General features: G+C 39.7%; 1 protein-coding gene across 1 annotated transcript in view; it reads right to left on the bottom strand.

Moving 5' to 3' along the window:
* csmd2 (CUB and Sushi multiple domains 2) overlaps positions 1-15,102 on the bottom strand; it is a 2,056,060-nt gene that overhangs the window by 327,774 nt on the left and 1,713,184 nt on the right. The window contains exons 28-29 of the mRNA XM_068011193.1: positions 3,420-3,558; positions 430-617 (exon numbers count right to left, since the gene is read on the bottom strand). Of these exons, the coding sequence (XP_067867294.1) occupies positions 430-617; positions 3,420-3,558 (327 nt within the window). The remainder of the gene's footprint in view (positions 1-429; positions 618-3,419; positions 3,559-15,102) is intronic.

Below are 15,102 nucleotides of genomic sequence, written 5' to 3'. Positions count from 1 at the left end.
CTTCTTAATTTTGATTCTTCCTATCCTTTCCTCCCTGTTTACCAGGCCATGACACCCCCTCCACACCTTCACCCGTCCCCACCATTAACAAACATTGCCAGGCAGCTTCTCTTTGAACATGATGTTTGCAGAATCCTGTACCAAACACAGTTCTTTTAAGAACTGGCCAACTATGCTACTTATGCTGTGGAACATTGCAATATCATAAGAACAACAGATGGGAATGGAACTAATTCAATTATACCTTTAAAAAATGCGTAATTTAAAAGAAATAATGAATTCAGATGTGTACTTTCTTTCAAGGCTTAGATGCATGGTTGCACTCATCAGAAGTATATTTGGAAGTTATCCCTGGGGCTTTGGTAACAAGCAGCACTTTCTTGTTAATTATTGCTTATATAATGATCTGCTTGAATGAAAATGAGTTACCCATGTATTCAAGAGCAAATCCCATCATGCTGACAGAGGCATCACTGCGAAAGGCCAGAAAGAGGTTGTTGCTGCTACTCTCTATTCTGTCAGGCACCTGCGAGCCATGAAAGCTGCCAATCAGAGAACTGAGAGAGTCTGGCCCATCATAGATATGAAGGAAATCATAGCCTGGTTCCACATTGAAGCTGAAAGCACAGAAGAGGAACATGATTCAATATGACTTTCAAAAGTAATTGAAGCAAAATCTTTTTGAAGTCTGCTTCAAGGTCTATGAGCACATACAATTATTTTTTGGTAAACAGCCCAAATACCTACATCGTATAGCATCATGGTGAGTCGCAGGAAACTTATTGCTTCAATGCCATTATGTGAGAAAGCTTTTTTATGTTACCATTTGTTTTGCTCAATTGTCAAGATTACTGTTGAATAAGATACTTTACTTCCTTGGGTCAACTTAACTTTATTCTGTTTTTTTAAAAATATCACCACCCACCCCCCCCGCCCCCACCAATCCCCATACCTTTCATTCCAATGCAACAAACTCCAGGCCTCTATCATTGCCATTCTAACTAAAGAGGTCCCTTGATGTGGGGGAGTAGATGGGAATGACACCTTGTCTGAGTTTTCCCTCCTGAAGCATACACTGATTGTAAAAAAATAAATAAATGCTACAATCCGGAATCCCGCCAAGATCTGGAATCCCTGCACTCTGTGACACTGACTCTGGAGTGAGGTTATCACTGAAAACTGTTTTATTTTGCCCATTAATGTTCAATGTTCATATCTGTCAAATTTCCAAAGGGAAAATGAGATACAAGTCCCAAAGTTGCTGGACCCGACCTATCAGTGCAAATGTCGCCCAGTGGAACCCCTGAGCTGCCCCAAAAACAGCGAAGGAGAAAAGAAGCACATAAGAGAAGAGACAAACACATCGAGTACGAGGGAAATGCAGAAGGATAGGTGAGGCTGAGGGACACAAAAGGGCATAAAGAGAGACTCATAAAAGAGAAGGAAAGGACGACTTTTTCATACTAAACAGTATCTGTATCTTTAGTGACAGAGATGTGCAAAGCTGAGTATTTTTGTATGCAGTTAAGAAAAAACATTTCTGATTTATTTTTACATGCTCATTCTCACTAAGGATAGGTTCTGTGAGGGGCATGGGCTGAAAATATTTTTTAAAATGAATATAAACTTGCCCCAATCTTCATAATTTTGCTTTGAGAAAATTAGGTGTGCCAACCGCTGGAATTTCTTCAGGAACTTTCAAGGTGCTCACACTGAGTATAATATATAACTACAGAAGTGGTATTTTAAGAACTTTTCGATATTCAATATGGCAAACTGGATTTTAAGAAACAATTGGTGAAGAATGATTCCAAATTCCACAATCAAAACCTTCTCTGAATAAAATCACAGATTTTTGCTGCACATTTTATTTTATTTAAAACCTTGCTTTAGTCCTCAATGAATTACAGGATGTGAAGTATATAAATGGGCAAGAATTTCTGAAGACCAATTGTCTATCTCCCATTGATAGACATATAAAATGGTAAAATACTGATATCAATGCCTAATACATTCCATACTGCTCTTAGCTCATGGACTGTAATAACTGATGCCTTGTAATACTGCTCAAATCAACACAACACAATTATTTTCACAAGGTTTCAGCAGGAGAGAATGTCTGTCATCATGTCATCAGTCCCAGGATTTGAACTCCTGTTGATGAAAGGCCACAGTGTCAACCTCCAGCTGCCATGTAACTTCTATTCCACCCTTTCCCAATTAGCCTGTTGCAAGACCAGCATGAAACAGCTTTAATGATTAAAAATAGAAAAACTGTTCTGATGCCTGAGCAATGTGTTAACTTGTGCACTGTGAATATTATGCTTTTATATTTGTTGAACTGCATTATATTTAATATTGTTTATAAAACAGAAGCTTTTCATGTGACGTTTAGCTGTTCAGAGAACTGATCATTTTTCTCATCAAAACTGATTACACAGACAACAATTCTCATCTCATCTATTATTCACGAGATTTTATCAAGACCAACGCTCTACATGGAGTGGGTAAAATATATACCCTTTTCATTTGATCTCAATTGATTGAAACGAATTGGATAGTTCTTCCAGAGCTGGCACAGGCACAATGGGCTGAATGGCCTCCTTCTGTGCTGTATAATTCTATGATTCTATTTTTAATACACAAAGCATCATGCAGACATTATCCAGAGTTGCACAAAAAGTGGGCCTGGAGATCTGTCAGGACTTCATTTCTTCTCTCAGATCTTTGAAGGAGAGAGTCCAGAGCACAAACTTTCGACTCGCTTGATCTTCACACTTTCCTTTTGCACAGATCCATCAGATATCAGAAATTCTTTCTCACAAGTATATGCCTTCTCACTGTGTTGGGCAGTGTACAGTGTTCAAGAAGCTCGTTACTGGATGCTATAGGGATGTTGAAATGTCAAACTCATTGACCTCAAACACATCCTTTTTGAGCCTATTCACCATCAAAATCTCGATGCGCCTCAACCACCTCCCCCCAACCCCCCACTGATCCTGCAGTACACAATGCAGTGTAGGAGATTGACTGAATGTACAAATCACTAGCTTTTCACATTCTTGATCCAAATTGCATCAGGCATCTTTCACATTGAATTGTCTTGTATTCCAAACTGTTTTGTACGTGCTCAGTGCCCACTATAAACTAGAAAAATACAATGACCTGCATTTAATTTTGCAGCATTTTATCCTGTGTCTTTGTTATACTGGAACTGTAATGTTCCACAGTTAATGTAATCATAGAAAATTACAGCACAGAAAGAGGCCATTCAGCCTGTTGTACTTCCGTTGGCTCTTTGAAAGAGCATTCCAGCTTAGACCTATATCCTCTTTGTTTTACAATAGCCCGATAAGTTCCACGTCCTCAAGCAACTGTGCAACTCCCTTTTAATAACCTCATTTTCATTGAGAAATTACCTCTGGAACGTCAGAGCAATGACGTAGTCGGGTGATACTGTCACTTTCCAGTCACATTCTTTGCCGTGAGGATAGGGCTCTGGATAAAAAGGAGATAAAATGATCCCTGTGGGCCCGGTCAGGTTCCCTCCACAGGGGGCTGGGAAAACAGGAGAAAATTATTAATCAGGTTGTCCTGAATTTAGGAAATAAGATTAAATAAAAGAAAACAGAATCAATTTGCAGGGTTAAAGATAAAACATTTCAACTAACATTCACACCACACAAGTGCCAGGCAATGACCATCTCCAATAAGAGTGAATCTAACCATCTCCCTATGACATTCAACAGCATTACCATCACAGAATCTCCCACCATCGACATCCTGGGGATTACCATTGACCAGAAACTTAACTGGACCAGCCACATAAATACTATGGCTACAAGAGCAGGTCACCTCCTGATTCCCCAGCGCCTGTCCACCATCTACAAGGCACAAGTCAGGAGTGTGATGGAGTACTCTCTGCTTGCCTGGATGAGTGCAGTTCCATCAACACTCAAGAAGCTTGACCCATCCAGGACAAAGCAGCCTGCTTGATTAGCACCCCATCCACAACCTTAAAATTCACTCACTCCACCACTGATGCACATTGGCAACAGCGTGTACCATATATAAGATGCACTGCAGAAACTCGCCAATGCTCCTTCGACAGCACCTCTGTGACCTCTACCACCTGGAAGGACAAGGGCAGCAGACGCATGGAAAGACCATCAGCTGCAAATCCCCCTCCAAGCCACGTACCATCCTGACTTGGAATTATATTGCCGTTCTTTCACTGTCGCTGGATCAAAATCCTTGAACTCCCTCCCTAACAGCACCGTGGGTGTACCTACGTGGACTTCAGTGATTCAAGACGGAAGCTCACCACCACCTTCTCAAGGGAAATTAGGAATGGGCAACAAATGCTGGCTATGCCAGTGTTGCACACATCCCATGAAAGAATAAAAAAAATTAATGATTTATGATTTTTTTTATGTCAAGCTGCTCTCTGTTTTGGAGCAAACCAGTACAGAGGAAATTGGAGATGTCTGACAGCAGCTGGCAAGATACTTGGGCCAGGATTATTTTTCCCCTTTTTTGTCCTTGCCAACTTTCTACCCCATGTTTCTGAAAGGCAGTGACTCTTTGCTGGGATACAATTAATTCCACAGGCACCGACTGCCTTTCAGTACCTTTAGGTTTTATTGACATGCGTGTCTGTGCCACATGCCATAATGGCTAGAATCTGTGGAGAAAGATGCAAAGTTAGCGTTTCAGATCTGTGACCTTTCATCAGAACATTAACTTTGCTTCTCTCTCCACAGATGCTGCCAGACCTGATGAGTATTTCCAGCACTTTTTGTTTTTGTTTCCGAATTCCAGCAACTGCAGTATTTTGCTTTTATTACCATAATGGCAAGGGTTCCTTGCAGTCGCCAGAGCTCCTGCCTAAAACAGAGGTTAGGCCCATTGATGGTGCAAATCAGGGCCTCATGCCTATTGAAGGCTGCTTCACAAAACTAGTTGGCATCTGAATGCACTGACACCAGTGATATCTCCTTCCACCCACTTTGCAGGCCAGGCATGGAATTGTTTCTGAAAAAGAATCTCCTATCTTTGGGGATTCGGGGCCACCTCTCTGGCCTGGACCCCACGTGTGAAAACCACTTTCACCCAGCTGAATGCTGGTGAACTTAAACACACCTAATGTATGAACCTTCAGAAACAAGCCAGTTCCTAACTGAGCCAGGCCAGCTAGAATTTCCCTGAACAACACAAACCTGCAGGGAGCATGCAGAGGTTCTGTCCCTTGCAAGGCATGTTGAGAACCTTCAGAAGTAGGAGGCGCCCAGCACAACTGGATACTAAGCATTTTCTGGTGCGTTCGCTGGAGTTAGTGATAGACCAGCAAAAACTGCCAAGGAATTTCAGGGCCTTATTTTGCTTAATTATATTTTTGGATCCCTTTCTCTCTTACCAATGGCTACCTAGGAAGATTTATGTGGTGTGATGTTATTGATGCATACTCTACAATTAACATGTTCTGAAATAGCTCTCTCACTGGAAACCTCAATAGTCACTGCAGTAGTTATCAGCTCTATATTACTATATTTCAGATACAGCCTTGCCATTACACTAAAATGCCAGCACTACCTTCGTCCATCCATTGCTTTGTGTATCTATTCTATGTGAAGTCTCTTTCAAGATTAGAAATTCAGCATAAAATATTACTGGTAACGAAGGGGGGAGATCTATGGGGCTTGCTGCGGCTTTTAGGTTTTTTATGCGTTTGTCAATAATGCTCTAGTCAGCACTATCACTCTTTGGCAAAATGTACTAAATTGGTTGCTAAAGCTCCCTTCAGCTGGAGTTCGGGGAAGTTCGTTCACACAGCGACCTTTCCATTCCATTTATCTTTTATAATAGTGATAAGACAGTTGTCGGAAAAACCGTTGCCATTAAGCAAGGGAAAGATCTGGGATCTGAAAGCCTATACATGCTAACATTTAGTCATGATAAACACTTGTCGTTCATTGAAGAGAATGAACCTTAAAATCAGAGATTTTGTTGTAAAAGGGGTACATATTGGCATACTGGACAAGAATCTGGTCGCAAGTCAGTAAATTACAGTTATACTACAATACACACTATATTCTGGTAGAATTGGCTTCTGGTAGAAGATACAACTTTTGCTTCCCAGAGTTAGCTTAGGAGGCAACCGCCCAGTAAGGGGGCAAAAGGAATCTCCTGTAATAAAGAATCCTCTAAACATCTTCTCAACACAAAATAAATACTAACTTCAGAACACATGGATTTCATATAACAAAATAGTTTTACTGTGCACACATATATCTATAGCAAGTTTATCTCATTACCACCATGCCTAGCCTGCTTCACTGTGCTGTTCTTCAACCTGTCCTGGTGCTGCTCGGAGGACCAGAAATGCGAGTTGTGCTTGGGTACACTGTGATATCATGAGCCTTTTGAAACTGAGGTGGGCCTTGTCTCAGGGCTTCTAGAGAATGGGGAGAGTACTTCAATATGTTGCATCACCACGGCAGGTGGGTGGGCAGCCTAGTCCTGTAACCTGACACTAATATGAGCAGGCATCTAAGGGGGGAAGGCTAGAAATGATACACGAGATGCCAACAGGAGTGACGATGACATCATGAAGGTGGGTTCTAAGACTAGACCTGAAAGCACTGGTTAGATCCTGCATACCTGGAAAGACATTGCCCCTAAACTCTTGGGAAAGCACTTTCCATTGTAATCACCAAGCTGTCTCGCAAGACTTGCCGATTAATCGTCAAAGCATCCACTTTGGATGCACTGGCTGGTTTGAAGCCTATCAGAGAGAATAAATGGAGATATTTGTGGTATAACCACTTGCTCCAGGTGGCATCTTTGAAACTTCTATCTCGATATGTCCAGCATATCTACAGTAGTAATATTTTAACAGTTAAATATTGAAATAAATAGAAGGAAAATGACTCCGGGATTAAACACTTAAATCACAGGAAGGGCAATGTCATCAAAGGAAGGAAGTACCAAACTTATGTACCCATTAATATCATCATGCTCTAATTGTCTGAATTTACAACAATCCACTTTGTCGCGGAGGTCACTTTTATTTCTAGCCACACAAATATAGGTGGTTTCCAACAAAACAATATCCCAGTTAATTATCAACTTTCAACATGGAGCATTGCCCCTCTTTGCACAGAAAGAAGGAACTTGCATATATATTGTTACTTTCAGACCTCAAAATGGTACCAGGATGGTACCAAAATGTTTCACAGCTGAAGAACTACTTTTGAAGTGTAGTCACTGTTGTAATGTAGGAAAACATCTACTGTATGTGCATAATGCAAGACAACAGTATATAGGAGACACTGATCAATTTTTGAAAGATTTTCCTTCAATAAGGCAGATCAGTGACAGGGGTTGTACAGGAAGTAGACCGGAAGCATGGGCTAGCACTGTGTGGAAGGGCAAATGCATTGTCCATGTGATGCTTCACTCTGAGTTCCTGATTACAGTCATCTCATCAAGAAGAAAGTTAGAACAGAGGGAAAATACTTCATTGGAGGTGGAGAGCAGCAGGAGACTGTCACTTGCAAACAGATCATTACAAAACAGCATTTTTGAAGGTTGGAATATTTTCTCTCCCTTTCCAGAACCCTTTCCCCATTTTAACTTACATCTCTACACAGAAGTCTGCCTTATGTGCTCCATAACCATTCAATATTACAACTAATCCATGTTGTGTGGTTTGTCGACAGATTTCTAGTAAAGCAATTTGAATAGGAACAGAAGGGCACTGTAAAAGATCAGAGTCTGTTCAATATACTTTTTTCTTCTTCTCTCCTATATCACTAATTGTCTTTCCTCCTGTTCTGTACTGAAGACATGGATTGCTTACTGTGCTTTGATCCCATGAGGGGCAGGCACCGCCTTTGCCTGAGTGGTATTTTTTATGGTTGAACCGAGATATGAGTGTTACCAAGCTGTTTGAATATGGGGGTATAAGAACCATCAGATATTAACCAGGAAACTTAGTTCATTTTTCAGTCCTTTAGCTAAGGTCACTGAGACCGATTGGAACATCTGTACGACCATCACAACTGAAATCAGATAACTCAGTGCAGGCTGATAATCGATCAGACCTTTCTGGTCTGCAAGTCTCTGCTCGCCATTGCATTAATCAGCTGAGCCATAAAGGAAGCACTGGGTCTGGTTAACCTTTATTTTAATCTATATGTTTAATCAAAGTTAGCAGTTGGAATCCTGTGTGATCTCACTAATCACAAAATGAAATTCTATTAAAAAATCAATTAATTTCAAGAAAATTCAGTCTCATCTCTGGTGGCTATCCTCTTGCTGCATTTTCTGGGAATGATTCCGTCCATCTGTAAGTCCAATAGTAAAGGCCATGTTACATCCTGTACAACACTGGCAAGTTATGGACAGAAACACAGGGTCAATGTGGTCAAATCACAGATGTACTTGTACAGATTTCCACGCACAGATCAAACTCCTTTGAGGCCTAATTCTATGGCAATAACAGTGATAACTTATGGACTCCATGTCCCATTCCCCCCATCGCTCCCAGATACTTAATAACTGCAAATACTTTTCACTGTCCTAGCAAGACTAGTGCCCAAGCACTTGAAGCAAAATAACATTTAAATCTCAGCCAGCTAAATGAAGATTAACCCTAGTAATTGTTTTGCTGAAGAGATTGTAAGCAATCTCAAATTGTATCATTGTACAAATGCCAGGTCCAGGAGAGTACTTTATTTTATTAAGTCTTTGTGCTCCCAAAGGTGAAGTATAATAGCCTTGGTAAATGGAATGCTTTCTATTTTCAGCATGCATTATGAGCATACTCTCAGGCCAGATATAGCATGTGAGATGGGAGTAAAGTTCCTTTAACTATTCTCAATCTCATTAGAGCATCCTACACTGCAGTGGTGTAATACCTAACCACTTGCCACATCAGACATCCTGAGGTCTTAGAGTGAGATACCTAATTTAGTGTCCATTTAGGGCTGTTTGTCTATTTGGAATTCAGTTGAGTCTGCCCAAACTTATTTCATATAGGATCTTGACAGCCAATGTACAAGAGAATTCGATTCTAACAGTCTGGGCTTCATATAGGCTGAAAATAAATGTATTTCTGGATATAAATAAATAAAAATGTTCTCTATAACAGTTCACTACTTAATAAAAGAGTGTTTACTTTTTAGAGTGATGTCTCACTGAAAAATTGTATCAATTTGGACAGATTGAGATATATTTGACTGACTATTGAGTAAGGCATGCAATATGTCATTTTGTAACATCAACAAATCATTTAAATTACATATATGCTCTTCAAAAATCAATTTGTTATCTCAAATTCTGGCAAAAATACCAAAATCAATTTAAGGTTATCTTGGTACATTTTAGATATGCCACGACTCAGTTTATTAGGAGAGTAGGAAATCGTTCAACCATATTCTTAACTGCTTGTCTTGAAATCATTTTAAGATATCTCAAATTATAATCAGCATATATTGGAACATGTAAAGATATCCATAAATTACTTTACCACTTCTCAAAATAACATTAAGATACCTCCTAATGATAATTTAACTTGCCAAATAACTCAGCTTGCTCATTCATTACGTGTAAAGATATGCAATCATCATTCAAATTCAATCAACACGAACAGATCTATGACGTTTGACAATTTAATCTGACTTAACCATGCAGGCAACTTGACAAGCATTTTCCAGTTCCTAAAGATTACAGATTCAAGTGGACAGAAGGGACACTGTAGTTTGTCTCTGATCACTGATTTCAATTCTTGCCCAGATTTATTGGGTGAAACAGTTCAGTCTGGTAGCTGTAGTCTGGATGGCTGCAAATATTAACTAAAATGAGTTTGAGCAACCCCAATCCATACCCATGGCACAAATCCACTAATAGGTTTGCATTAAGTGCCACCAAATTGTCAGCCTCACTCGAAGAGCTCCCTGAAAAGTGCTGGGCGGGACGAGAAAGTGTCACACTGGTGCATTCATGGCACTGTTCTAGTTAAGGTCAATGCACACCATTGTGGGCAGCAGTGTGAGAGCTTGATAATAAAAACAAGAAATGCTGGAAATACTCAGCAGATCTGGCAGCATCCGTGGAGAGAGAAGCAGAGTTAACGTTTCAAGTCAGTGATCCTTCTTCAGAACTGGCAAATATTAGAAACGTAAAAGGTTATAAGCAAGTAAAGTGGGGTTGGGGCAAGAGATAACAAAGGAGAAGGTGTAGATGGGACAAGGTCACAGAATAGCTGACCAGAAGGTCATAGAGCAAAGATATGTTGATGGTGTGTTGAAAGACAAAGCATTAATACAGAAAGGGTGTTAACGGACTGAAAATTGAACAGCCGCAAGTATAAACATGAAAAAAACAGTGGGTAAGCAAACTGAACAAATTATGAAATAAAATAAAATAAACATGAAAGAATATATATAAAAAAAAAGAAAAAAGTAACTAAAAATAAAAGTAAAATAGGGGGCCCGTCATGATCTGAAATTATCGAACTCAATGTTCAGTCCGGCAGACTGTAGTATGCCTAATTGGTAAACGTGAGAGCTTTATAATGGATAAAACCTGAAATATGCTTGATGCTGACCGTTGGTGCAGTTCGATGAATTGCTACACTGAAGCCTCTAAAAGCTTCAACTCCTGAAACAATCCCATGTGGTATATAGACTAAGCAGCTGAATGTACCAATGCACATGTACCGCAGCATCGTTGAGAGAGCTGGACAGCAGTGTTCGAGGCAGCTAATTATCTCAAAGTGTTCTTGTTCTGAAACACAGAATCAAACCTCTCCTTGATGATAAAAAAGATGCTGCAGCAAGTCAGATAAAGGAGTGAAAGAACCATAATTGCAGGTCATAGGCGTTGAGCTGAAGCAAAGAAAAAAGTTACTTTGAAGCTTGAAACTGTGACTAATGTTGCTTCTGCTGCAGAAAGCACCGAAACATACTATTTTTAACAATGAAATATCACATATGTTTCGCCGCAGTAAAAAAGACAGTTTGTGATAAACATAATAGCATGTAGCTACAGAGTCGACAAAGCTGTCAGAGTAGTGAGAAAACAAGCAAATGAATGACTACAGGTCTGGAAGCATCAAATATTGCAAATGGAAAGACTTTTATATGGAACTTGCAATAATCAACAAAGATAAAAAAATGATTTTTTGTCCAAAGCAAAAGCAAAATACTGCGGATGCTGGAAATCTGAAACAAAAACAGAAAATGCTGGAAATACTCAGCAGGTCAGGTAGGTAGCATCATGTGCGGCACTTGTGGCCGAACCTGCCTCTCAAGAATTGGCCTCCACAGCCATCAGCAAAGATGCACCATATGAAGACACCCCATCTAAATGTCTTGTTTGCTGCATGCCCATCATCTCTTGTAGATGGAAGGAAGCCAACAACAACAGGCAACATCTACGGAGAGAAAAACAGAGTTAATGTTTCAGGTCTGTCACTGACCTGAAACGTGAACTGTTTTTCTGTCCACAGATGCTGCCTGACCTGCTGAGTATTTCCAGCAATTTTTGAATCTGATTACACCTGGCGTATTGCCTTTGCAGTTTGCTATCACAGAGATAGGAACGTAAGAACAGGAGTTGGCCATTCAGCCCCTCCAGCCTGTTCCACACTTAATTAGATCATGGCCATCTGTTCATCAGCTCCATTTACCCATAATTAATCCATATCCCTTGATACCCTCACTTAACAAAAATCTACCAATCCCAGTCTTGCAAATTTCAACTGACCCAGCATCCTCAGCCTTTTGGGGGGGTGGAGTCCCATATTTATTTGTGAGAAAATGAAGATAATGCAAGCATTTGATAAAACAGCCAAGTGTTATAATTTTTTGCCGATAACCAATGGTTATGATAGAAATTCACATTTTGAGCTATCAAATTGAAAATGTTAGCTCCCTGCAATTTTGGGGAACTGCATGAACCATTGGCCAGTTAGGATCATATATGGAATTGGCAACTTGAGGCAGAAACTATTCAACAAAACGGACTTAGATTGAGCAAAATTGTCTTCAAAGTAAACAGCAGCGCAGCTCTCTGATGAATGCATTCGGACCATAAAAAACTCAAGATATCATTCACACACTCTCGCAGAAGATGAGCCTGTCTAAAAGGCAATGCAACAGCAGAAGCCACCAAGTCCATTTCCTGGAAGCAGTGTAATACTGTGCAGAGAAGCAGAAAGAAGGGGGAAAATCTCCCAAATTATTGTCAGACATACAGGAATTATAGAAAATGTATTAATTTTGCCTCACAATGTTACACGTAAATACGAAGAATGATAAGATCATCAAGCCACATATAACCAAGCCAAGGAAGTGAATAAGAACTAGTGAACTTCAGTCACAGAAGATGACTGTTCATGCCACTAAACAGCAAGACCAATTGAATTCTAGTTAGATTCTGGTGCAACAAGCCATACAGTTAACTAATTTGAGCACCTTAACAGACACGCTAGGCTCTAGAAATGTATAATGAGCCTACCCTGAAGTCTCTGGGATGCTCCAAGATGTATTCCAAGATGTGAACCCAGAGAATGGTAAAAATATTATACTGCATTTGTCATCATCGATGGGAGCAATAATTCATTTGGAGGCAAGGTCAGTATAAAAATATACTTACTGTACAAATGGATCTAACTAGCAGCCAGAATCCAAACCAAGAAAGCCACTGATTCAACTAAGGAAAGAAAAGAATATCAAGGAACAGGCCAGCTGGAGGGAAAATATCAGTTGGTTTTGAATCCTAAGATAAAACTTGTGATTTAGTCACCAGAGTACCAGTTGTAGTGATACATATAAAAAGAGGCCAGTTTGAGAAAGAACTGAAAAAAATTGGGAAGCTGGAGGTAATTTCAGTCAGCAAGCAACATTTTCATTTGTTGCCTACACAGGTGATTCAAGTGGGAAATTGATGCTTGTAGAAAACTATTCAAATTCTCAGGTAAACTGCAAGCATGAATAAAGATTTCACAAATTACCAGACTCAAGTAAATCATCTATGATATGGGGGATTAAGCCGAGTAATTATCAATAAGCCTGGAAAGGGGAAAATCTGCATCCACCCTAGAACTTTGAACAAAGCGATAAGTCAGCTCCATGCCACGCTTAAGGCTGAAAAGCATTCTCCGACTTAAGAGAAGTATTCAGTGTTTCGGAGTGCAAAAAATGGATGCCTTTACTCTGGAACAAAAAGCGCTCCGATATTACATGTTTAAAACTCCATATGACAGATAAAGGTGACTGTGCATGCCCTTTATATGCCTTGCATATCAAAAGAATTTCAGCCCAGCCAGAATTGACCAAGGAGTGAAATCCATCACAAATACAATACTGATGTATCATGGCAATCTCACAATTGAGGAATCCTCTAGCAATCATAATGGAAAGCTCAGAGATTTTTTGGAAAAATGCCATTGGCAAGATCTCAAATTCCAAGTTAGTAAAACTCAGAAATTCCATTTTTGCACCAGCAATTACAGGTCAAGGACTGGAACCAAATCAAGAGCAGTTTCAGTTATATTGAAGCCAACAAATATCACAGGAATCCAACGAAGCATTAAGCTTGTTGCTTGTATCTCCTACATTTTTGTGAAGCTCAGTGAATTGTGCAAACCACTGAGTCAAGTGACACTTAACGATGCAGAATGATATCAGATCAAAACCCAGAACCAAGAATCTGACCAAGAAAAGCATCTGGCATCAGCTGATCTCATATTGAAGTTCTACAATCCACAAGCAAAACCCACTGTGCAAGTGAATGTCTCAGAAACAAGTCACAAATGGGCATCCAGTGCACGTAGAGCACTTACAGATATTGAAACCCAGTTTTGCAAAGATTGAAATAGAATCACTTCTAGTAGTATTTGAGCTTAAAAAATTACATCAATATACTTGTGGCAAGCCAGCAACTGTACATACAATATCGTAAGCTCTTAGAAATTCAATGAAAAAATAAGAAACCACTTCGTAACACTCCAAGAAAGCTATAAAGGAGGTTAATGAGACTTCAGCTATCTGACATACAGGTCGTTTATCAGCCGGGAAAACAGATGCAACTAGCCGATACCTTAAGCAGAACATATTTGTTCTTTACTTCCAAGGACAAGCTACAGCAAAAGTCAGTGACAGTCAAGATGATAGAAAACCTGCTTACTGACGGACATTGCCCGTGTGATACTGAGCCACATAATGCAAGAACTGAAAGATGTTGCATTCTGAAGAATTTATTGAGTGGTTGGCCACTCAGAAAGGAACACCAGCCAGCTCAATGATTCCATTCTTTTTATTTTATAAATGAACTTAATATCCAGCATGGCATCCTGTTTAGGGGAAGATGAGTAGTCATACTGAAAGCAATGAGAAGGGACATAGTGCAGCTTATCTATTCTACCCACATTGGTTCATGGGATAGTTCATGCTTTCTCCCAACATTTTTTCCTCTGCTTAACTTCAGATCAAATCTCCATTGAAACAAAACCTGTACCCTTATATGTGCTGTGAGTGGAACAGCAGGACAGGGGATTAAAATTGCCCCTCCAATTATGATATATGGTGCACTAGGGATCACCTGAGTTGGTTACCATATTCTCCTGTCTTCTCAAAAAGATGGTAAATACCGCACAGTCAGACCAATGTAGAGAAGCTAAAATGAACAGATGTACTTACAATATAATACACAGAAGATATAAGATACAGCTAAAAGCTAGTAGTACAATACTGAAATAAAGATAGAATCAGCCTAAAAATGGTTTATAATATCCTCTTTAGAATATGTTGCTTGCACAATAGGCTGTAAAGACTTTGGATGAGGAACATATTGCAAATGTGGTGATCCACTTAAGAATTGTGATTCTTATGTCAAGTTCACAGAGTTTACAAATGAACTGAAGTAGAGCAGCTAGGGCACTTTTTAGTCAAAAACAAGAGTATTTCAGATCATAGATTTTAATGTTAAGTCATTAGCTATTTCATTAAGAACCCTCCACTCATATGGGTTAACTTCCTGACCCAAGGATGTTTGAAAGGTTGTGGTCACAGCCTCTACTATTTCATCTCTGTC

The sequence above is a fragment of the Heterodontus francisci genome, chromosome 31, assembly GCF_036365525.1.
Source record: "Heterodontus francisci isolate sHetFra1 chromosome 31, sHetFra1.hap1, whole genome shotgun sequence".
In the NCBI taxonomy this organism is placed as follows: Eukaryota; Metazoa; Chordata; class Chondrichthyes; order Heterodontiformes; family Heterodontidae; genus Heterodontus; species Heterodontus francisci.
This window is presented reverse-complemented; position numbering and strand designations above follow the sequence as displayed.